The following is a 23,044-nucleotide window of genomic DNA, read 5'->3' on the forward strand; positions in this document are numbered from 1 at the left end:
CGGGGCTTCGGTTGGCACGGTAACCCCCGCGTAATCGCTCAGCGGGAAGTCCTCCGGGCTGATCGGGTGCCTGGGACCTGCCCGGGCCTGCCTCTCCAGCGGAGCAGCACTCCAGATCACCAGAGACTCACCGCCTGCGTGCGCGCTGGAGGATGTGAGGAGCGTCTGCACAGAGAATAACGGCAGAACAACCATCCTCGGGCTTCCCACGTTCATTTCCCCCTGCTGTCCTGGAACATGAACAACCTGCGCACTGATCAGCACATACTGCAGTACAGTCCTCTGCTCTATCAGTACAGTCCCCTGCTCTATCAGCACAAACTGCAGTACAGTCCTCTGCTCTATCAGTACAGTCCCCTGCTCTCAGTACAAACTACAGTACAGTTCTCTGTTTTATCAACACAAACTGCAGTACAGTCCTCTGCTCTATCAGTACAGTCCCCTGCTCTATCAGTACAAACTGCAGTACAGTCCTCTGCTCTATCAGTACAAACTGCAGTACAGTCCCCTGCTCTATCAGCGCAAACTGCAGTACAGTCCTCTGCTCTATCAGCACAAACTGCAGTACAGTCCTCTGCTCTATCAGCACAAACTGCAGTACAGTCCTCTGCTCTATCAGCACAAACTGCAGTACAGTCCTCTGCCCTGATCAGCACAAACTACAGTACAGTCCTCTGCTCTATCAGCACAAACTGCAGTACAGTCCTCTGCTCTATCAGCACAAACTGCAGTACAGTCCTCTGCTCTATCAGCACAAACTGCAGTACAGTCCTCTGCTCTATCAGCACAAACTACAATACAGTCCCCTGCCCTGATCAGCACAAACTACAGTACAGTCCTCTGTTTTGTCAACACAAACTACAGTACAGTCCTCTGCTCTATCAGCACAAACTGCAGTACAGTCCTCTGCTCTATCAGCACAAACTACAATACAGTCCCCTGCCCTGATCAGCACAAACTACAGTACAGTCCTGTTTTGTCAACACAAACTACAGTACAGTCATCTGCTCTATCAGCACTAACTGTAGTACAGTCATCTGCTCTGATAAGAACTGCAGTACAGTCCTGAGTCCTCTGGGTAAAACATGGGCAGTGAGATCGTTTTGTAGGGTGATTTACAGAAGTCTGCCTCCTATCAGACAACCAAAGTAAAACAGACCGTTTACTGTGCTGACAGGGAGTCAGCAGGTCTGATAAAGGGACAGTGCTCAGTTGCAAAACATCCCACATCAGCATTATGTGAACCTTAGGTTCTCCATAATACAGTGTAACCATGTTTTGTATTGTTGGAAAGCCAAAGTCATGGGAAACAAGTTGGTGTCTTTGGTGCGGACTAAAGATCTTGATACCTATGGGTCAGCGCCCAACCAGATACAAAGGTTAACCCAGTGTGATATGCTCACAGATAGTGCAAGCAGGATCATTGATCTATATTGTTTTGTCATGCTTGTGTCTGATGAGTTTGTGTTTTGCTTTTAGAAACGGTTTTGGTAATGGATGCATGCAACTAGTGATGCACAGGTCAGTACTTTTTTTAAACACATTATTTGCCTGCATTTGAACCCTCACTTCAAATCACCTCCACAGCAGGACATCAGGTTTTATCCAAATCTGACCAAACCAACAAAAGGAGAAAAGGAGGCATTTTTACAGATGAATTTTTTAATTATGTTGCAAACAATGACATCCATACATACTGTTAACAAGTTGCTGTGTGGACATTGAGACAGTGTGACGTGAAAATCCCACAGGAGCAGCGAGTCAGAAGTTCAGTCTTTACATAGGAGAGCACGGACAGACAGACAGACAGACGTGCCGGCAGCACAGTGACTGTCTGTCTGTCTCCCCTGCAGTACAGGCCAGGGATTCACACTGGGGTAAAGACCTAGATTCCTATGTGTGTAACCAGGTGATGGAGGAAGCTCCGCCTCCAAGCAGGTGAGAGGGAAGCCTATAATCTCGGCTCCGTCATGTGACTGTGGTTTGGGGTATATGAAGGACAGGTGCAGTTACGGACAAAATGAACTCTGGGTAACATGGGACAGCATCGCCCCACGGAGAGGGAACTCTCCTGCTCACTACACCCTCCCCAGACTACCTCCTGCTCTTCAACACCAACCCACCCACCTCTTCCTCTTCAACACCCACACACTCACCTCTTCCACTTCCACACCCAACTCTTCAATATCCATCCACCCACCTCTTCCCAACCACTGGGTAACTACCTACGTGCCTCAGATGAGGAGGGATTCATAGGTAAAGGCCCTGCTTCGTCTGCAGGTGGAGCTGGCTCCCCTGTGCTGGTCCATGGTCGCGCGCTGCTCATAATTACACTCATTAAAACGAAAAGGCTACACGTTCATTTTCTCTGGACCAGAGACCGCTCACTGCAGCCCTGCGGGGGAGGCTGCTCTCCAACAAATCCCCCTATTCGCTACCTTCAACAAATCCGAGGACCATCCACCAATCGGACGGCGGTAACACGTCAGAGAGGGCGGGGCTGCACGTGCACACGCATGACCGAGCATCTTTAGAGTTGTAAAGAGGACAGAAGCACAGCTGAGTTCGGACACTGGCGCCCATTCTAAAGCAGCATTTGGATAAGAATGCCACGGCTAATTCACTGATCGCTTACAGTCCACAGAGACCACAGTTTCTAAACGGGCTTAATCACAATTAGAGCAAGCCTCACACGATAGCACAAGCTGCCACTGCCAGTTACATCACTTCCATGAGCAATAATGCACCTCTTGCATTCTCGCAAACTTTTTGCTCGACAAAAAAACTCGTAAGGTCCAGCAATTGGTCGACTAGTTTAGATTTTTATGCACATACAACTTATTTCATTAACCATTTTTCAAAATTCAGAATCAAGCTAAATTTACGCTTGCGGAAATGGTGCTAGTCACTTGGTCAGGCTTTGAGTACCGTATTGCTTCTAATAAACACTGCCCTTAAATAGACAATGCAGTCAAGCACACATTTTGGTATTGTTACACAGGCAGAATCTCTAAAGCAAGATATATCCAGCCATCTAGCCTGCTATGCACTTAATATCTATAGCCACTGTACCCATAAAAGACAGCAACGTGCAGAAAGACAGAATCAACGCTCTCTCACCTCTCCCTCAATGTAGCTGGGAGATACAGCGTGTACGCCAGGCAACACTAGCAAGCTAGCTTAACGTGTGTAGGCTGGTAAACCCCCGTAAACTAGCTTAGTGCTTATAGGCCGTATAAACCCTGGCAAGCTAGCTTAGCGCTTATAGGCCGTATAAACCCTGGCAAGCTAGCTTAGCGCTTGTAGGCCGTTAAACCCTGGCAAGCTAGCTTAGCGCTTCTAGGCCAGTAAACCCCAGCAAGCTAGCTTAGCGCTTATAGGCCGTATAAACCCTGGCAAGCTAGCTTAGCGCTTGTAGGCCGTTAAACCCTGGCAAGCTAGCTTAGCGCTTGTAGACCGTTAAACCCTGGCAAGCTAGCTTAGCGCTTGAAGGCCAGGAAAACCCCGGCAATCTAGTTTCACACTTGTATGCTGGTAAACCCCAGCAAGCTCGCTTAGCGCTTCTAGGCCAGTAAACCCCGGCAAGCTAGTTTAACGCTTATAAGCCGGTAAACCCTGGCAAACTAGCTTAGCGCTCATAGGCTGGTAAACCCCGGCAAGCTAGCTTAGTCCAGTTAACTCCAGCAAAGCTCGGCGTGATTAGGCTTGGTAATCCAGAGCAAGCTAATTTAGCATAACCAGGCTCACTAAACCACAGCGAGCAACCTTATCTCATACAGGCCAGTAAAGGCCAGCGAGCTAGCTTAGCGAAGCCACGTCACATAATGGAATGTACATTTGTATCATCTGCCAACTGCTCTCCGAAGACAGCAGTGAGCCACAAACATTTATGCAGCTGAATGCCCTATGGACACAAAGATTTACACGTATGCTAATAGCTCCACCAACAAACAAAAACCGCCCAGCAGCAGGAGCCTCAGAGGTGAGGGACTGATTATTAGAAGTAATACGGTAAATTCCCTTCCTATTTGTGTGCTCCAGCAGTCACACTTCTTGCTTCTGTATTTTCTAAAAATGGGAGTCTTATTTTCGGGAACCCTCTCGTATCCTTTTGCCAAATAGCTGCGGAGGGGCAAGGCTCCACAACCGCGTCATACTACGCAAGTAACTCCGCCCACATTGTGCCAGGCCCCTCCCACAGCCCGCCCAACTACAGCAGCAGGCGGAGCCACAGCGCTGCCTGTACTCCGTGCGTGCAAAAGACACGGGGCGCCTTTTCAAACGTCCTTTGTGGCCTAAAACGAGCCAAACTGGACAACCGCCCCACCCCGCCCCCTCTCCTTCCCAATAACCCCCTAATTATTTCGCGCTGCAGTTTCTGACCCACCTCCGTCAGGTTCGAATCTGTGAGACGTTCACCATGACAACGAAAGAAAGCCTGTGCCGCTGGTCTGGATGGAACGTGAGGGAAGTGTGAGCGGGTGCCCCAGCAAGCCCACACACCCCCCTCCCCCTCCCCCCTCCCCCCTCCCTGCTCCCGTCCCACAACAGGGGCGCATCACAGACAACCACAATCAAGAGAAAGAAAAAAAAATCCTAAATTAAAAAATATATATATATACAGAGCAAATGGAACACGTGAGAAAGGACACGGTCATCAAGTTATAAGTTTAGTGCCCGGCGTTAATCGCCAGTATCAGTGTCACCGCTCCAGGGCCGCGGGTGCTCAGGCTGGTTAAACCTATGGTACTCCTAGACAAAGTTTATGTCAGTTTTACAGTATACAATTTTGGATTCACCATGCAAGAATACTTTTTTTTTCCGTGTAACATTTAATAGCTCAATCTACATCGAGAATAATTTACATAAAAGGACGATAGTTATTTTAAACAGAGATCGATGGGCGTAACCATGGGGGGACTGAGGGCATCCGGCGGGGCGGGGCGTGGGCGTGGCCTGGCAGAGACGATCAGCGGCATTCCCACACTTTTACAGTCTGATCTACGCTGCCAGTGACGACGTACGGCGCTGACCTGTGGAAATCTGTGGAGAGAAACTCGGTGAGTGCCTCAAACTTATATTTTAATATTACACAGACAAGCCGGAGCAGTCAGTACCGGCAGCACAGACAGACTGGAGCAGTCAGTGCCCGCAGCAGAGACAGGCTGGAGCAGTCAGTGCCGGCAGCAGAGACAGGCTGGAGCAGTCAGTGCCCGCAGCACAGACAGGCTGGAGCAGTCAGTGCCCGCAGCACAGACATGCTGGAACAGTCGGTGCCCGCAGCACAGACATGCTGGAACAGTCGGTGCCCGCAGCACAGACAGGCAGGAGCAGTCGGTGCCCGCAGCACAGACAGGCTGGAGCAGTCGGTGCCCGCAGCACAGACAGGCTGGAGCAGTCAGTGCCCGCAGCACAGACAGGCAGGAGCAGTCAGTGCCCGCAGCACAGACAGGCTGGAGCAGTCAGTGCCCGCAGCACAGACAGGCAGGAGCAGTCAGTGCCCGCAGCACAGATAGGCTGGAGCAATCAGTGCCCGCAGCACAGACAGGCAGGAGCAGTCAGTACCCGCAGCACAGACAGGCTGGAGCAGTCAGTACCCGCAGCACAGACAGGCTGGAGCAGTCAGTACCCGCAGCACAGACAGGCAGGAGCAGTCAGTGCCCGCAGCACAGACAAACCAGGGTAGCTGTGGTCACTCTTACCCAGAGAGGTGACGAAATGCTCGTGGGCACACAAGGTCTTCATGCAGCGCTTGTTCTTGTAGTCCCAGATGCGTAAAGTCTTGTCATCAGCACAGCTCAGCACCAAGCGGCCGCCAGGGTGAACCTGCACACCCCGCACCCAGTTATCATGGCCGACCTGAGGAGCACACACAGCGTGCTCATTACACACAGCATGCGCATTACAACTGCACAGTGCTCACACACACACCGCACACGCATTACAACTGCACAGTGTTCACACACACACCCGCACCGCGCATTATCACAGCTACACAGCACACGCATAACGCACGCTTCACACACACAACACAGCAACAACTGCATTCACACGCACTTACAACTGCACAGTGCTCACACACACAGCACAGCATTACAACTGCACAGTGTCGCACACACACGTAGCATAAGCACAGTACCAACACACACAACAGCACGCATTAAAAACAACTGCACAGTGCTCACACACACACAGCACACACATTACAACTGCACAGTGCTCACACACACACAGCATGCGCTTTACAACTGCACAGTGCTCACACACACACACAGCACACGCATTACAACTGCACAGTGCTCACGCACACACACACACACACACACACTCACTCTTACACACACACACACACACACACTCACTCTTACACACACACACACACACACACACACACACGCTCCAGATCTAACAGACTCACCAAAGTCATAAGGCACATGCCCGTGCTCACATCCCACATCTTGATGGTTTTGTCTCTGGATCCTGACAGGAGGAAGGGGCCCGGCTTCCCACTCTTCTTCACCTGGGGAGGGAGGGAGCAGACAGCCCGCATTAACCTGTGTGTGTATGTGTGTGTGTGTGTGTGTGCGCGTGCATGAGTGTGTGAGTGTGTGTGCGCGCGTGAGTGTGTGTGTGTGTGTGTGTGTGCGTGTGAGAATGTGTGTGAGTTTACAGTGTGAGGGGGCGGGGCTGACCTCTGACCCCGTGGCCTCCAGGATGGTGGAGTAGACTCAGTGTGTGTGTGTGTGAGCGTGTGTGGGCGAGGCTGACCTCTGACCCCGTGGCCTCCAGGATGGAGGAGTAGGCTCAGTGTGTGTGTGTGTGTGAGTGTGTGTGTGGGCGAGGCTGACCTCTGACCCCGTGGCCTCCAGGATGGAGGAGTAGGCTCAGTGTGTGTGTGTGTGAGTGTGTGTGTGGGCGAGGCTGACCTCTGACCCCGTGGCCTCCAGGATGGTGGGGTGGGCGCTCTCGGGGGCCCAGCAGATGCACTCCACCACGTGCTCGTGCTCCCGCAGCTCCGCCTTGCACTCCTTGGAGGCCACCGCCCACACCCGCACCGTCTGGTCGTTGGAGCTGCTGGCCAGCAGCGAGCCATCCTGATTGGGCCTCACCATGCGCACCCACTCCCGGTGCCCCGTGAACGTCTTCACGCAGTACCTGCAGGGGAACCCAGAGCCAGGCCTCACCACACAGCCAATCACAGCCCTGCTGAAGCCACCCTCTATGTGCTAGTAAGCTATCCCTTTAGCTAAAGCTCTGCTATCTGTGCTAACACACAATCTACAGTCTTCTCCCCAGACAATCCTAGAGCAGATATTTAAAGGAAGTCGAGTGTTTGTCTGAAGAAGTGTTTACAGATTTCAGGAAGTAAATATAGGTGAAAGACAGTCTACATGTAGCCTAATGAATCAGCACTTTGCTCATAAGCTAAACAACATTAACACTCCAGTAACGGACGCTCTGATAGGTCTTTGACTCGGACACAGTGAGTGTACTCACCCCGTTGCTACCTCCCACATCTTAATGGTTTTGTCCCTGGAGGCCGACACTATATGGTCTCCGTTGGGCATGATGGCTACAGACGACACATTGTGGTCATGTCCTAGAAGTCAAACACAGCAGGCCAGTTAGCACTGAGCTTCAGCTCCATTAACCCAAACACAGCAGGCCAGTTAGCACTGAGATTCAGCTCCATTAACCCAAACACAGCAGGCCAGTTAGCACTGAGCTTCAGTTCCATTAACCCAAACACAGCAGGCCAGTTAGCACTGAGCTTCAGCTCCATTAACCCAAACACAGCAGGCCAGTTAGCACTGAGCTTCAGATCCATTAACCCAAAGACAGCAGGCCAGTTAGCACTGAGCTTCAGATCTATTAACCCAAACACAGCAGGCCAGTTAGCACTGTGATTCAGCACCATTAACCCAAACACAGAAGGCCAGTTAGCACTGTGATTCAGCTCCATTAACCCAAACACAGCAGGCCAGTTAGCACTGAGCTTCAGCTCCATTAACCCAAACACAGCAGACCAGTTAGCACTGAGCTTCAGCTCCATTAACCCAAACACAGAAGACCAGATAGCACTGAGCTTCAGCTCCAGTAACCCAAACACAGCAGGCCAGTTAGCACTGTGCTTCAGCTCCATTAACCCAAACACAGCAGGCCAGTTAGCACTGAGCTTCAGCTCCATTAACCCAAACACAGAAGGCTCGTTAGCACTGAGCTTCAGCACCATTAACCCAAACACAGCAGGCCAGTTAACACTGAGCTTCAGCACCATTAACCCAAACACAGCAGGCCAGTTAGCACTGTGATTCAGCTCCATTAGCCCAAACACAGAAGGCCAGTTCAGCTCCATTAACCCAAACACAGCAGGCCAGTTAGCACTGTGATTCAGCACCATTAACCCAAACACAGCAGGCCAGTTAGCACTGTGATTCAGCACCATTAACCAAAACACAGCAGGCCAGTTAGCACTGAGCTTCAGCTCCATTAACCCAAACACAGCAGGCCAGTTAGCACTGTGCTTCAGCTCCATTAACCCAAACACAGCAGGCCAGTTAGCACTGTGCTTCAGCTCCATTAACCCAAACACAGCAGGCCAGTTAGCACTGAGCTTCAGCTCCATTAACCCAAACACAGCAGGCCAGTTAACACTGAGCTTCAGCACCATTAACCCAAACAAAGCAGGCCAGTTAGCACTGTGATTCAGCACCATTAACCAAAACACAGCAGGCCAGTTAGCACTGAGCTTCAGCTCCATTAACCCAAACACAGCAGGCCAGTTAGCACTGAGCTTCAGCTCCATTAACCCAAACACAGCAGGCCAGTTAGCACTGTGATTCAGCACCATTAACCCAAACACAGCAGGCCAGTTAGCACTGATTCAGCACCATTAACCCAAACACAGCAGGCCAGTTAGCACTGAGCTTCAGCTCCATTAACCCAAACACAGCAGGCCAGTTAGCACTGAGCTTCAGCTCCATTAACCCAAACACAGCAGGCCAGTTAGCACTGTGATTCAGCTCCATTAGCCCAAACACAGAAGGCCAGTTCAGCTCCATTAACCCAAAAACAGCAGGCCAGTTAGCACTGTGATTCAGCACCATTAACCCAAACACAGCAGGCCAGTTAGCACTGTGATTCAGCACCATCAACCAAAACACAGCAGGCCAGTTAGCACTGAGCTTCAGCTCCATTAACCCAAACACAGCAGGCCAGTTATCACCAGAGGTGGACATTCCAGGGATCAGAAAGTAAAAGTCCTGCCATGTATTTCATCTACCCCTGAACTCAGCCAGCTGATTTAGTTCTACCTCCTGGCAGAAGAATGGTGCTCATTAGCAAATCCAGGTGACTGGAACGAAATCCCGGGATGAACTTTTACTTTCTGAACCTGGATTGTCCACCTCTGGTTAGCACTGAGCTTCAGCTCCATTAACTCAAACCCAGCAGGCCAGTTAGCACTGAGCTTCAGCTCCATTAACCCAAACCCAGCAGGCCAGTTAGCACTGTGATTCAGCTCCATTAACCCAAACACAGCAGGCCAGTTAGCACTGAGCTTCAGCTCCATTAACCCAAACACAGCAGGCCAGTTAGCACTGAGCTTCAGCTCCATTAGCCCAAACACAGCAGGCCAGTTATCACTGAGCTTCAGCTCCATTAGCCCAAACACAGTAGGCCAGTTAGCACTGAGCTTCAGCTCCATTAACCCAAACACAGCAGGCTGGGTTGGAAGTCTGCTTCAGTGTAGTTTGACTAGACACCAGCAGAGCAGAGGATACAAAGAACTTGAGCTGAATGACACCCCCCCCCCCCCTCCATGCCGTAGGAAAGCTGTGGTAAAGGGGGGTTCTGCAAATTAGGGACTTAAACAGAGGGAGATAACCAATTAGCCAGGGGGTGGCTTTGTTATGTGAAAAGATAATTACACAGGCAGCCATCCTTACGCAGCTGAACAGGAAGATTACCAAAGAGCAGACCCCACATTCAGACCTGGCCAGGATAATTACACCGCTCTTCAATTCACACAATACAAATCCAGGAGAGGGGAGAGGAGGCAGGAGTGAGAGAAAAGAGAGAAAGAACAGAGATGGAGAGACACATGCACACGCTGTCCGCTTTGGCAATATTTATGGCATATGTATTCACTCCTATAAAGCATAATGAATTGAGAGAGACACACGAACACACACAGAGTGTGTGAGTGAGAGAGCGAGAGAGAAAGAGAGAAACAGAGAGAGAGCTCAGAACACGGTCTCTCCCTAGCCATGTGCAGACCACACAGGTCTACTACCCCTCACCATGCAGCACCCTCTACGATGGCCTGATGCCCCCGATGCCCCAGCCCCTCACATGCTGGTCCTGATGCCCCCTGATGCCCCCCCTCACCATGCATGGTCCTGATGCCCCCCTGATGCCCCCCCCCTCACCATGCATGGTCCCGATGTCCCCCCCTCACCATGCATGGTCCTGATGCACTCGAAGCCCTGGAAGTCCCAGAGTTTGATGGTCATGTCGGCGGAGCAGGAGGCCAGCAGCTTCCCGGTCTGGTCAAAGGAGATGTCCTGCACAGAGTCCGTGTGTCCCTTCAGCGTGCGCTCAAAGTCCCCCGTCTCATAGTCCCACACCTGGGGAGGGAGGGGGGGGAGGAGTTCACACTGCAGCTCCACCGCAACCCAATACCACACCCTCTTCCATCAGACCAAATATATACTCCTCTCCACTCCTCACACACTCTCACACACAGAGAGAGCACTAAACAGATACAGCAGGCATGAAACAGAATCATACACACAGACAGGCAGACACAGAGAAAGAGAGACAAACGAGAAGACAAGAGGCAGAGAGAGCAGACAGACAGAGAAGACAACAGCAGAAGACAGAAGAGAAGAAGAAAAGAAGACAGACAGAGACAGACAGACAGAGACAAACAGGCAGACAGAGAGAGAGAGAGACAGACAGACAGAGAGAGAGACAGACAGAGAGAGACAGACAGACAAAGACAAACAGGCAGACAGAGAGAGACAGACAGAGAGAGACAGACAGACAGAGGCCTACCTTGATGGTGGCATCCTCGGAGGCAGACACCATGACGCTGAAGACGGGGTGGAAGATGACCCGGGTGACGGGGCTGCGGTGGCCGCTCAGAGCGTACTTCTCTGGGGGGCGCGGGATCCACTCCTTGGGGTCCCGCTTCTGCGTGATGGGCCCGCCCAGAGTGATCTCCTCTTTCGCTTCATTCAGCTTGGATTCCAATTCCATCACCTTGAGAATGCGGAAAACAAGGGCCACTTCAAGACAGGCCAAAAGCACGCACACCCTACACCCCCTACACACACCCTACACTGCCTAACCCGCACACCACACACCCACACTGCCTAAACACACGCACACCCTACCACCCCTACTGCCAACACACGCCACACCCCTACAACCCGTACCCCCTACACCACCTACACGCCTAAACACACGCCACACCCCCTACACACACCCTACACTGCCTAAACACACGCCACACCCCCTACACACACCCTGTACCCCTACACACCACACACACGCACACCCCTACACACACCTACACCCCCTACACATACCCGCACCCCCTCACACACCCACCTCCTACACACCACACCCCTACACACACCCACACCCCCTCAACACCCCACCTCCTACACACACCCTACACAACAGAGCACCCTTTGGGATGGGAGTTAAAGCGTACACGCTCCACACCTTCTTCTGTAGCCTGATGACAGAGGTCCATTTCTTCTCTAAAAGTCCGGCATATTTCTTATCCAGCTCTTCGTTCTGGAGGGAAAGCCGAAGAGAAGCAATGAGAAGGACGACAAATGCAGACGTCAAAAAAATCAAGACACACGCAAAGTACGCACACACACACCTCCCGTCCAGAGGACAGCCAGGAGCCAACAAAGACAGATACAGGTGGTCGTGGATGCTCTGTGCTAAGCTAGCCCTTTGTCTGGACCGCTCAGCACAGATTCATCACACAGACGGGCACCATGTCTCCACATTGTTCCGTATCTGTCTGGCACAGCCATGGCACAATGCCCCGGGATCTACAGGAACTTACCATATCCATCTCGGACTCCTTCTTAAAGACGGAGTAAGCCTCTTCGTAGCCATTGGAGCGGAGATAGTCCGCTATCGCTCGGTTCCTGGGAGACAAAAGGGAGTAAATTGCTTCCTGATCCGAGAGGCCGATTACACGTGCGCCAGAGAGAGCAGCAGCCCGAGACTACTGCAGCGCTAACGTACTCGCGCTGCTCACAGCTGAACACAACCACACACGCCGCGAGTAAACAGAGTCACACCCGTACCGCGAGTAACCAAGCATAACCACACCCGTACCGTGAGTAACCAAGCATAACCACACCCGTACCGCGAGTAACCAAGCATAACCACACCCGTACCGCGAGTAACCAAGCATAACCACACCCGTACCGTGAGTAACCAAGCATAACCACACCCATACCGCGAGTAACCAAGCATAACCACACCCATACCGCGAGTAACCAAGCATAACCACACCCGTACCGCGAGTAACCAAGCATAACCACACCCGTACCGCGAGTAACCAAGCATAACCACACCCTACCGCGAGTAACCAAGCATAACCACACCCTACCGTGAGTAACCAAGCATAACCACACCCGTACCGGAGTAACCAAGCATAACCACACCCGTACCGTGAGTAACCAAGCATAACCACACCCCGTACCGAGAGTAACCACAAACATAACCACACCCGTACCGTGAGTAACCAAGCATAACCACACCCTACCGTGAGTAACCAAGCATAACCACACCCGTACCGCAGTAACCAAGCATAACCACACCCTACCGCGAGTAACCAAGCATAACCACACCCTACCGATGTAACCAAGCATAACCACACCCGTAACAACCCACCGTGAGTAACCAAGCATAACCACACCCGTACCAGCGAGTAACCAAGAGCATACCACACCGTACCGTGAGTAACCAAGCATAACCACACCCGTACCGCGAGTAACCAAGCATAACCACACCCGTACCGTGAGTAACCAAGCATAACCACACCCGTACCGTGAGTAACCAAGCAAAACAACACGTACCACATAAAACCAAGCATAACCACACCCGTACCGTGAGTAACCAAGCATAACCACACCCGTACCGCGAGTAACCAAGCATAACTGCACCCGTACCGTGAGTAACCAAGCATAACCACACCCGTACCGCGAGTAACCAAGCATAACCACACCCGTACCGGAGTAACCAAGCGTAACCACACCCCTACCGCGAGTAACCAAGCATAACCACACCCGTACCGCGAGTAACCAGAGAGTCTCACCCGTACCGCGAGTAACCAAGCATAACCACACCCGTACCGCGAGTAACCAAGCATAACCACACCCGTACCGCGAGTAACCAAGCATAACCACACCCGTACCGCGAGTAACCAAGCATAACCACACCCGTACCGCGAGTAACCAAGCATAACCACACCCGTACCGCGAGTAACCAAGCATAACCACACCCATACAGCGAGTAACCAAGCATAACCACACCCATACCGTGAGTAACCAAGCATAACCACACCCGTACCGCAAGTAACCAAGCATAACCACACCCACACCATGAGTAACCAAGCATAACCACACCCATACAGCGAGTAACCAAGCATAACCACACCCACACCATGAGTAACCAAGCATAACCACACCCGTACCACAAGTAACCAAGCGTAACCACACCCCTACCGTGAGTAACCAAACATAACCACACCCGTACCGTGAGTAACCAAGCATAACCACACCCGTACCGCGAGTAACCAAGCATAACCACACCCGTACCGCGAGTAACCAAGCGTAACCACACCCGTACCGTGAGTAACCAAGCATAACCACACCCGCACCATGAGTAACCAAGCATAACCACACCCGTACCACATATAACCAAGCAAAACCATATCTGCGTAGTCAGTAACCAAAGAAAACCACTGCTGCACCATTTCAAATCAAACAAAAACCACTCGTGCACCATGACTAACCAAAGTTGTATATCGTATATATTGTACAGTACTGCAGATACATCAAGGGCTCTGTGTGTACTGTGTATTGAACAGCACTGCAGATATATAGATCTCTGTGGGTAGTGTGTATTGTACAGTGCTGCAGATGTATAGATCTCTGTGGGTACTGTGTATTGTACAGTACTGCAGATGTATAGATCTCTGTGGGTACTGTGTATTGTACAGTACTGCAGATAGGCTATATAGAGAGCTCTGTGGGTACTGTGTATTGTACAGTACTGCAGATATATAGAGAGCTCTGTGGGTACTGTGTATTCTACAGTAGTGCAGATATAGAGAGCTCTGTGGGTAGTGTATATTGTACAGTACTGCAGATATTGAGCTCTGTAGTGTATATTGTACAGTACTGCAGATATTGAGCTCTGTAGTGTGTATTGTACAGTACTGCAGATATAGAGAGCTCTGTGAGTAGTGTATATTGTACAGTACTGCAGATGCAGAGAGAGCTCTGTGAGTAGTGTATATTGTACAGTACTGCAGATGTTGAGCTCTGTAGTGTGTATTGTACAGTACTGCAGATGCAGAGAGAGCTCTGTGTAAACGGCCTCTGAATAACATTTGAGGGGAGAGAACACAAGACGGACACCGACAGATGCTGAGTGAGCATGGCGGTGTTTTGGTTTCCATGGATACAAACTCACAGGCACACAAGAGGGACAGCTCCCTCAGAACTGTGTGGGTAGACTCAGGCAGGACTCAGAGACAGAAAAGCCCTATTCCCCATGCTTACACAAGCACACAGCGCACAGCGTTCGCCTCCAACACACCACGGTATCCACCCGTGCAGGCATGCGCCATTGATTCTGACTTTCTTCTCGACCTCTTTTCAGCAATCACACCTGATGTGGTAACGAACCTAAAAACTTCAGAAACCACATGAAAAAAAAAAACCCCATCACCACTCCCCACACACAATATAGTGTTACAGCGATGACGCCTTTTTGTTGGCCAACTCGGATGTTTCTTCTGCCATAGGTTCCCTCGGCAGATTTCCTATGCTTTTTTTCCCCATAGAAATTTCATTTTCTGCCGAAAATAAGGCCTGTGGTTGACGTACGCCTAAGTGCATTTCTCGTTTTGTAATACAAGATAAATTATACCCATTAATGTCTCAACTGTGAATTTCGAAGCCGTTGTGTGCTTTAAAAAAGTATGTTGCTAACAAGTTGCTACATTGAAACTACAACAATGGTCGCATTTCTGGCAACCGCCGAACCTGCAGCACAGCCAGTGTCTCAGACTGAGCTCAAACCTGCAGCACAGCCAGTGTCTCAGACTGAGCTCAAACCTGCAGCACAGCGAGTCTCAGACTGAGCTCAAACCTGCAGCACAGCCAGTCTCTCAGACTGAGCTCAAACCTGCAGCACAGCCAGTGTCTCTCAGACTGAGCTCAAACCTGCAGCACAGCCAGTCTCTCAGACTGAGCTCAAACCTGCAGCACAGCCAGTCTCTCAGACTGAGCTCAAACCTGCAGCACAGCCAGTGTCTCTCAGACTGAGCTCAAACCTGCAGCACAGCCAGTCTCTCAGACGAGCTCAAACCTGCAGCACAGCAGTCTCTCAGACGAGCTCAAACCTGCAGCACAGCCAGTCTCTCAGACGAGCCAAAGCCAGCACAGCAGTGTCTCTCAGACCGAGCTCAAACCTGCAGCACAGCCAGTCTCTCAGACCGAGCTCAAACCTGCAGCACAGCCAGTCTCTCAGACTGAGCTCAAACCTGCAGCACAGCCAGTGTCTCTCAGACCGAGCTCAAACCTGCAGCACAGCCAGTCTCTCAGACTGAGCTCAAACCTGCAGCACAGCCAGTCTCTCAGACTGAGCTCAAACCTGCAGCACAGCCAGTCTCTCAGACCGAGCTCAAACCTACAGCACAGTCAGTCTCTCAGACCAAGCCACAAACCTGCAGCATAGCCAGTGTCTCTCAGACTGAGCCACAAACCTGCAGCACAGCTAAAGTCTCTCAGACCAAGCTCAAACCTGAAGCACAGCCAGTGTCTTTACGGATTGACCCTTTACAACCCAACCAGAGCACATGTGCACTCAGCAAGCTCATCGTCGCCCTGTGGCTCTTACAATCCGCCCTGGATTGCAATATACACACACTCAGTCCACAAAGGGTTAATGGAGCCTGCACATTGTTAACTGGGTGTTTAGAGCGCAACACTGTAAGCAATAAATTTCCCTCAAATGCACGATAAAGAGAATCCTGGAAATGTGCGCTTCAGTTCTGTGTCGTGATTAAATCTGCGTTCATTAAGCTCTTCCGGCTCCACGGTTATCCTGCTGTACCAGTCGGCGAGATTACTCCTCTACACCCCTCCAGCACTACAGGGGTTAATCAGAGTTTAATTAGAGGAGCCTCCTCAAAGTTCAGCACCGGCAACTTTTAAACACCATCAGCAAATCACAGTGCATCTACACAACAATGATGCACATCACCCTGCAACCAGGAAGCACCATCACTGCATCACCATGCAACTATGCAGCACCATCTCCACATCACTCTGCAACTGTGCAGCACCATCACTGCATCACCATGCAACTGTGCAGCACCATCACTGCATCACCCTGCAACTGTGAAGCACCATCACTGCATCACCCTGCAACTGTGCAGCACCATCACGGCATCACACTGCAACTGTGCAGCACCATCACTGCATCACTCTGCAACTGTGCAGCACCATCACTGCATCACCATGCAACTGTGCAGCACCATCACTGCATCACCTGCAACTGTGCAGCACCATCACGGCATCACACTGCAACTGTGCAGCACCATCACTGCATCACTCTGCAACTGTGCAGCACCATCACTGCATCACCATGCAACTGTGCAGCACCATCACTGCATCACCATGCAACTGTGCAGCACCATCACGGCATCACCCTGCAACAGTGCAGCACCATCACGGCACCGCAGAGCAACTGTGCAGCACCATCACTGCATCGCAGAGCAACTGTGCAGCACCATCTCCACATCATGCAGCAACTGTGCAGCAACTGTGCAGCACCATCACTGCATCATCATGCAACTTTGCAGCACCATCTACACATCATGCAGCAACTGTGCAGCACCATCAGCACAACATCCTGCACCTGTGCAGCACCATCACTGCATCGCCCAGAAACTGTGCAGCACCATCACTGCATCGCCCAGCAACTGTGCAGCACCATCACTGCATCGCAAGTAACTGTGCAGCACCCTCTCCACATCATGCAGCAACTTTGCAGCACCATCTCCACATCACGCAGCAACTTTGCAGCACCATCTCCACATCATGCAGCAACTGTGCAGCACCATCAGCACAACATCCTGCACCTGTGCAGCACCATACCAAAGGGACTTCAGTTCCACACGTGGGCACAGCCAGTGTCTGCTCTCCCTGCTCAAACAAGGGCGACTCTGGTCCCACGCTGTCCAGACATGTTTAATGTGAGTCTGGGGACACGCCCAGTCAGCCCCACTCAAAGCCTCACCCCCATGGGCATTCAGCAAGGCTAGTGTTAGCTGGTGTTCCCAAAACAATGCACTTCATTCTGTTCACCACAAGCATTTTCCCGAGTTAGCCACGCTGAGAATGGTAGTGAGCAGCAAACAAAAACTAGGGACAAAGACAGTGGCGTCCAACTCTGGAGGGCCGCAGCATCTGCAGGTTCAACTCCAGTCCTGGAGGGCCACAGTGTCTGCAGGCTTAACTCCAGCCCTGGAGGGTCGCAGTGTCTGCAGGTTTAACTCCAGCCCTGGAGGGCCGCAGTGTCTGCAGGCTTAACTCCAGCCCTGGAGGGTCGCAGTGTCTGCAGGTTTAACTCCAGCCCTGGAAGGCCACAGTGTCTGCAGGCTTAACTCCAGCCCTGGAGGGTCGCAGTGTCTGCAGGTTTAACTCCAGCCCTGGAAGGCCACAGTGTCTGCAGGTTTAACTCCAGTCCAGACACCTTACAAAGCAGAGTCTATCATACTGAAGTTTTCATAAATCCACACCCACTTATTACACACTCCAGTCGCAACACTGAAGCCCACACCACTGAAGAAGTGAAGCAGGGAGTGGTCATGGGGGTCACGGGGTCATGGGGGCGGGACTCACAGCTCGTCCCTCTGTCTTTGGGACAGCACCATGGTGCAGCAGGTGGAGGTGAAGCTGTCAGTTCCTGGTCCTCGCGCCGGGATCCCTCGAAGGCCAGCGGCAGTCTCTCCAGCAGGGCCTTCAGTTCATCTGCAGGGAGAGGGAGAGAGAGAGAGAGCTCCGTTTCACACCGACCGCTTCGCCACCTCCGCGCCGGGTCCGAGGGTCTCGCCACCGTCGTCAGACGTGCCTGCAGAGCAGCTCTGGAAGGGCGCGGCTCCTACGGGTCAACCCCCTTTCAGCATCACAATCCTATAAACCTGCCGGTGCTTCCAGTACAGCTGCTTGAATCAAACCATGGACATACGCTCACGCGGCGGCCATGTTGCGTTTATGGCACGCTCCACCCGGAAGAGCTGGTAAACCACTGAGAAAGCACAACGTCTTACTGTTGTGTGCCAGGCTGCAACTGATTAAACGTTGGGAGACGGACAAAAATCTCTTTTCAACGCTTCCCGATAAAGACAAAGCACTGTGAATTGAATGGATTTCTGAATTTCTGAGCCACGTTGGGCCGCATTTTAAGGTGATAATCTCGCGCACGACTAACTGGGTTTAGCTCTTCCGGGTGGAGCTTCCCTCCTCCACCGTAGCATAAGGGTAACATGGCCGCCGTGCGAACACGGCCAGTCCTGCTTCCAGGTGATGGTCATGGACGCTAAATTTGTCCTTCGTCGGTTCGAACCGCGTGCCCTGCTTACTGACACTCGGTGATCGGCTGGCTGCGGTCTTGGAGCGCTGCGGGAAACGCAGCTGAAAATTTCACCCTTTAAAACGGCCTTCAAGGACAAATTTCAAATTAGACTTCTAAAGGAGGTTCTTTTGTAAAAGCATATCCGCGGATTGGTACCACCGCACCTCATCTTAATTAGTGCCGTAACCATCATGGCCTCTGACAGATTCTCAGCACTGAGCAGCACGTGGAGGAGACCCAAAAGGACTCGGGGGGCTTTAAGTAGCTAATCCAGCAGACTGCTCGCGGTGCATTACCGGCCCCACACCGGGACTGCATAGAGACAGCCATAACGGAAAGCACTGCATCTTATCAGTACCACACCGCGCGCTTTCATAAAGAGCGTGCACAACAGACATCGGCCGCCTTCTGAGAAATGACATCACCACCGTGCTGCCAGACATGTCTAATGGACTGACGTACCGCTCTTCTTCCGCGGCGCAGAAAGACGATTGCTAATAAGTTAAACCACGATAGCAAACACCTCTCAGCTTAACTGCGTTATCAGCGAGCAGCGGTATAATAACAGGCCGGTGAGAGGAACAGGAAAGCGGGCGCTGTGTCGTAGGGGAAGGGCCGCGGAGATTTGCGACTCTGCTAAGACGCCCACCGGCAGGGAAACCGTTTCTGCGCGAAATCGGTGAACACAGCCCACCCCTCATACGCCTGATAACACAAGATTGCCGTTGAATGAGATCATGCCGATTTTCAAACCAACAAATCGAGCGGGGGAGGAAGGGGCCGGCTGCCAGCCTTAAACGGCCTGCTTCTCCTCCGCTGGTGGACAGACAGATAGACCACCGAATCATGGGTCAGTAACACTTATGACAGGACTCCACTCGCCTTTCACTTAGCTAGATATCTAAATGCGGTATAAAAGTTGACAGATACAAAGATAGATATTCAAAATCAATGCCAAATGACACATTCGGCCACAACCAGCAAATTGGCAACGTCAGGTAGCGAGCTTTACCTTCCGAATTCAATAGCTACAGTTGACCAGATTTAATTTAGTCCACGTGAACTTAAAACATAATCATAGCTACCGGGGCTGAGCGTTTATCTGTGACTATTTGCTTTGGACAGCAGCATGTTAAGTCATATTTCACAGCAATTTCAATTCTAATCATGCAAGATTGAAATACAAGCTCGCTCGCCAACAAATTTCATCTTAGGCCAGCTAACGTTAACGACCCGGATCATCAACATTACAGGAACAGTCTGCTACATAAAATAACATTAGACTGGCGTTATTTAACCGTTAATAGCGTCATGACCACCCCAACTTTAATCAACGCCAGTGATGCGCTGACATATCAATTTATCACTGACCTACGTGCAATGCTAATGGCATAGATCCTCTGTTCAATGCCGTATTAGCTACAAATATGATGGCTAACGTTACAATGACAGTCTTAGCCACAACTACCTACTGTTAACCTTGGTATATGTAACAGACAAGACGGAAAGCTGTTCGGAAACGCTATTATATTAACAGCTATGTTGGCCATCAACTAGTGTAGCTCGTTCGTCGTCATTTCCCGACCTTGAAACATCTAAATGTTCCGTTTTTGCGGACTGCTCCTGGTTAACTAGTCTACTTTATTAGCTAGCTGACTAGATAGCTAGCACGTGTTTACCAATCATTCTAGTCTATGCATCAGCGGGGTTTACTTTACAGCTAGTCAACTGCATTTAATTGCTTTTGTTCAAGCTAGTTCCTTGGCAAGTGCATGTCTAGCTAACGTTGCCGTTACAAATCATAGACCACCAGATCTGCTGTGTTAATTGTTAGCTACACTTTAACCTAGCTCTAGTTCTTGAGTTTATTCGTTGACCTGGCTCGGTGACCATTCTGTCGGTCTGCCATGTAACGTCAACAGATGCTAGTCTAGCTATCAACTTGATAAAAATACTGTACCATTCGTTGGACAACGGCTATCGGGTTAGCTAGTGTGCCTAACAGTTAGCAAAAACAAACAGATTAGCTATCTAGTTTAAATGTCAAATTAACTAACGTCAGACTAGGCCATTATAGCTAGCTACAAAGACACAAATGGCACTTGAGTCGCTCGCTAACTGTTAGATCTATGTGCGAAGACAAGCCCCAGCCTTGTACCGCTATTCATAATGCTTTATCTATACTAGCTGCGTAACTAGCTAGCTAACTTATCGAGCCAAACAACAAACTTAGACTAGCTAGCTCGTCTAACCTTGCTAGTTTGCAGCGGTGCAATGGTAGCGCTCAGATTCAACCACTGCATTGAAAAAATTCTGACCTACATTTGGTCATCCGCGACCTAACAACAATGGTAACGTTAACTATTTATGATATTCTTTATCATTTTCTTAATTATAAAAAACGGCCACATGACACTTTATTTCAAACACAACTTAATCCAAATGTTAGCAAGCGCAGCTAGATTGTAAACTTTAAAAAGGATAAGATCAGTTTAACTAGCCAACTAACTACAATTAAGTTCGATCACCGATTTGGGCGTTAACTAGTTCGTCTAAGCCTATCCGAGTTAACTGGCGTCTACTTACATGTAGAAAAAGATAACATCAATGTGGTAGATCGTTTTTCTGATGATATATAAGTTAGCTGTGGTTTGCTGGCTACATAATTACGTCAACTAGCTAACTAGCTAGTTACCCAGAAGCAAACTGCAGCGCCAACGGCCTGGCGGCCATTTTGAGACACCGAAAGGAGACGCAAAATACAGCCACATCGTCATTTTTGCCATTCAGTTTTCTCAGATTACATTACCACAACTTGGAGTTAAATAAAGCCAGTCTTACCCTATGGTGTCTCCTCTATTTCATTAGCTTGTTCTGACACTCACGTTGAACTGGGTGAGATGTATGTTTCGTTCAACAGAGCAATATGTTTGGTCTGACCGGCTCACCGCCTTGTATCTCCAGCGATCCTTGTTTTCAGTACCGCATTCGCCTTCTGAATGCGGGCATGCGCACACCTACCTTCGCGGTCGTAGACTGACAGATTTTAAAATCCTCGTTAACGTATTCACGCACACTTGCTCGCAGCACTTTATGTAGTTCGTGAAACATCATTATAACGACTGACTCCTCAAAATTTGAGATGAAAGTTTATAAAGTTATTTATAAAATTATGCTGCATTATGAGACTGACAAATCTTATTTTCAAAATAATTGTGGACTTGCTTGGCGAGAGGGTGCTGTCCGACATGCACACTATTTCATGAAAACTGAATAGAGAAGAATAAAAAATCTATATGAACCCGTGCTACAATGGCTATCATCTCAAACGTGATGAATTAAATGAGGAACAGCTCAAGCATAGTGGAGCTTTGGCTGTCAGTGCTTTTGATGTCTGTGCAGTATTCAATGGGAAAGAGAAGAGCACGTGTTATGCATTTTATGAATGTGGAAGATCTTATCCCAAGCAACTTGCATTCTTTAAAAAAAAAAGAACACTAATATTTATACAGCTAAGCAGGGCCGGTTTTAGGCACAGGTGGCAAGGGTTGTCGCCTAGGGCACCATCCGTCTGGAGGGAATCGGGGATGTACCAAAAAATCCTGACATTGCGTCTATGATATTCTGTAACCCCCCCCACCCCCCCACCTAGGGCAAGAGAAAGACTACAGCCGTATCTTCTGCTAGATCAGGGGCGTTGCCAGGCCCGATAATATGTTTCTGTGCCCCAGTAAAATAATCATGGAAAAATTAGCGACCGTTACAACTGTTAACGAAGCAGTTAGACAACTAAGGGGGAAGTGCTTGTCAGTGCAAAGGCGCGAGGAAACACAAGGCAGTTTTATTTGTGCAGAAAACCGATTTTCAGGGATGCGAGCGCTAGCAACACCTATGTGCTGTATATTAACCAAGACAACGGAGGTTAATTATTTTAGTCAAGGATGCCGCAGTCGTATGCAGGCTGTACTGTATCATCAAGAACCACCACACCAGGCTTTCATCTTCCAATGTAGACCTGCGAAATCGTAGCAGGGCTGGGCTTGCCGTGTACTTGGACGGGAGGCCTTCTGGATGCAGAGTTGTTGGTGGAAGTGATGGGTCAGTACATTAGTAATTTTGGAATTACTGTTGAAAA

General features: G+C 50.3%; 1 protein-coding gene across 3 annotated transcripts; it reads right to left on the reverse strand.

Annotated features, from left to right (window-relative positions):
* Positions 1 to 1,644: 1,644 nt before the first annotated feature.
* Positions 1,645 to 21,936, reverse strand: pafah1b1a (platelet-activating factor acetylhydrolase 1b, regulatory subunit 1a). 3 transcript variants are annotated; one of them, XM_064300934.1, is made up of 11 exons: positions 21,751 to 21,936; positions 18,177 to 18,305; positions 12,092 to 12,176; positions 11,734 to 11,808; positions 11,059 to 11,265; positions 10,460 to 10,628; positions 7,498 to 7,600; positions 6,927 to 7,155; positions 6,419 to 6,520; positions 5,703 to 5,859; positions 1,645 to 5,043 (listed from the first exon to the last, which is right to left on the reverse strand). In XM_064300934.1, exons 2-11 carry the CDS (start codon positions 18,206 to 18,208, stop codon positions 4,970 to 4,972), a joined length of 1,233 nt encoding a protein of 410 aa, XP_064157004.1. In that variant the 5' UTR covers positions 18,209 to 18,305; positions 21,751 to 21,936; the 3' UTR covers positions 1,645 to 4,969. The 3 variants fall into 3 exon arrangements, with proteins under 3 accessions (XP_064157004.1, XP_064157006.1, XP_064157005.1); XM_064300936.1 differs by having other exon boundaries at positions 21,858 to 21,882; XM_064300935.1 differs by lacking the exon at positions 21,751 to 21,936 and adding an exon at positions 21,496 to 21,638.
* Positions 21,937 to 23,044: the final 1,108 nt, after the last annotated feature.

This window comes from Anguilla rostrata, chromosome 12, assembly GCF_018555375.3.
Source record: "Anguilla rostrata isolate EN2019 chromosome 12, ASM1855537v3, whole genome shotgun sequence".
Lineage (NCBI taxonomy): Eukaryota > Metazoa > Chordata > Actinopteri > Anguilliformes > Anguillidae > Anguilla > Anguilla rostrata.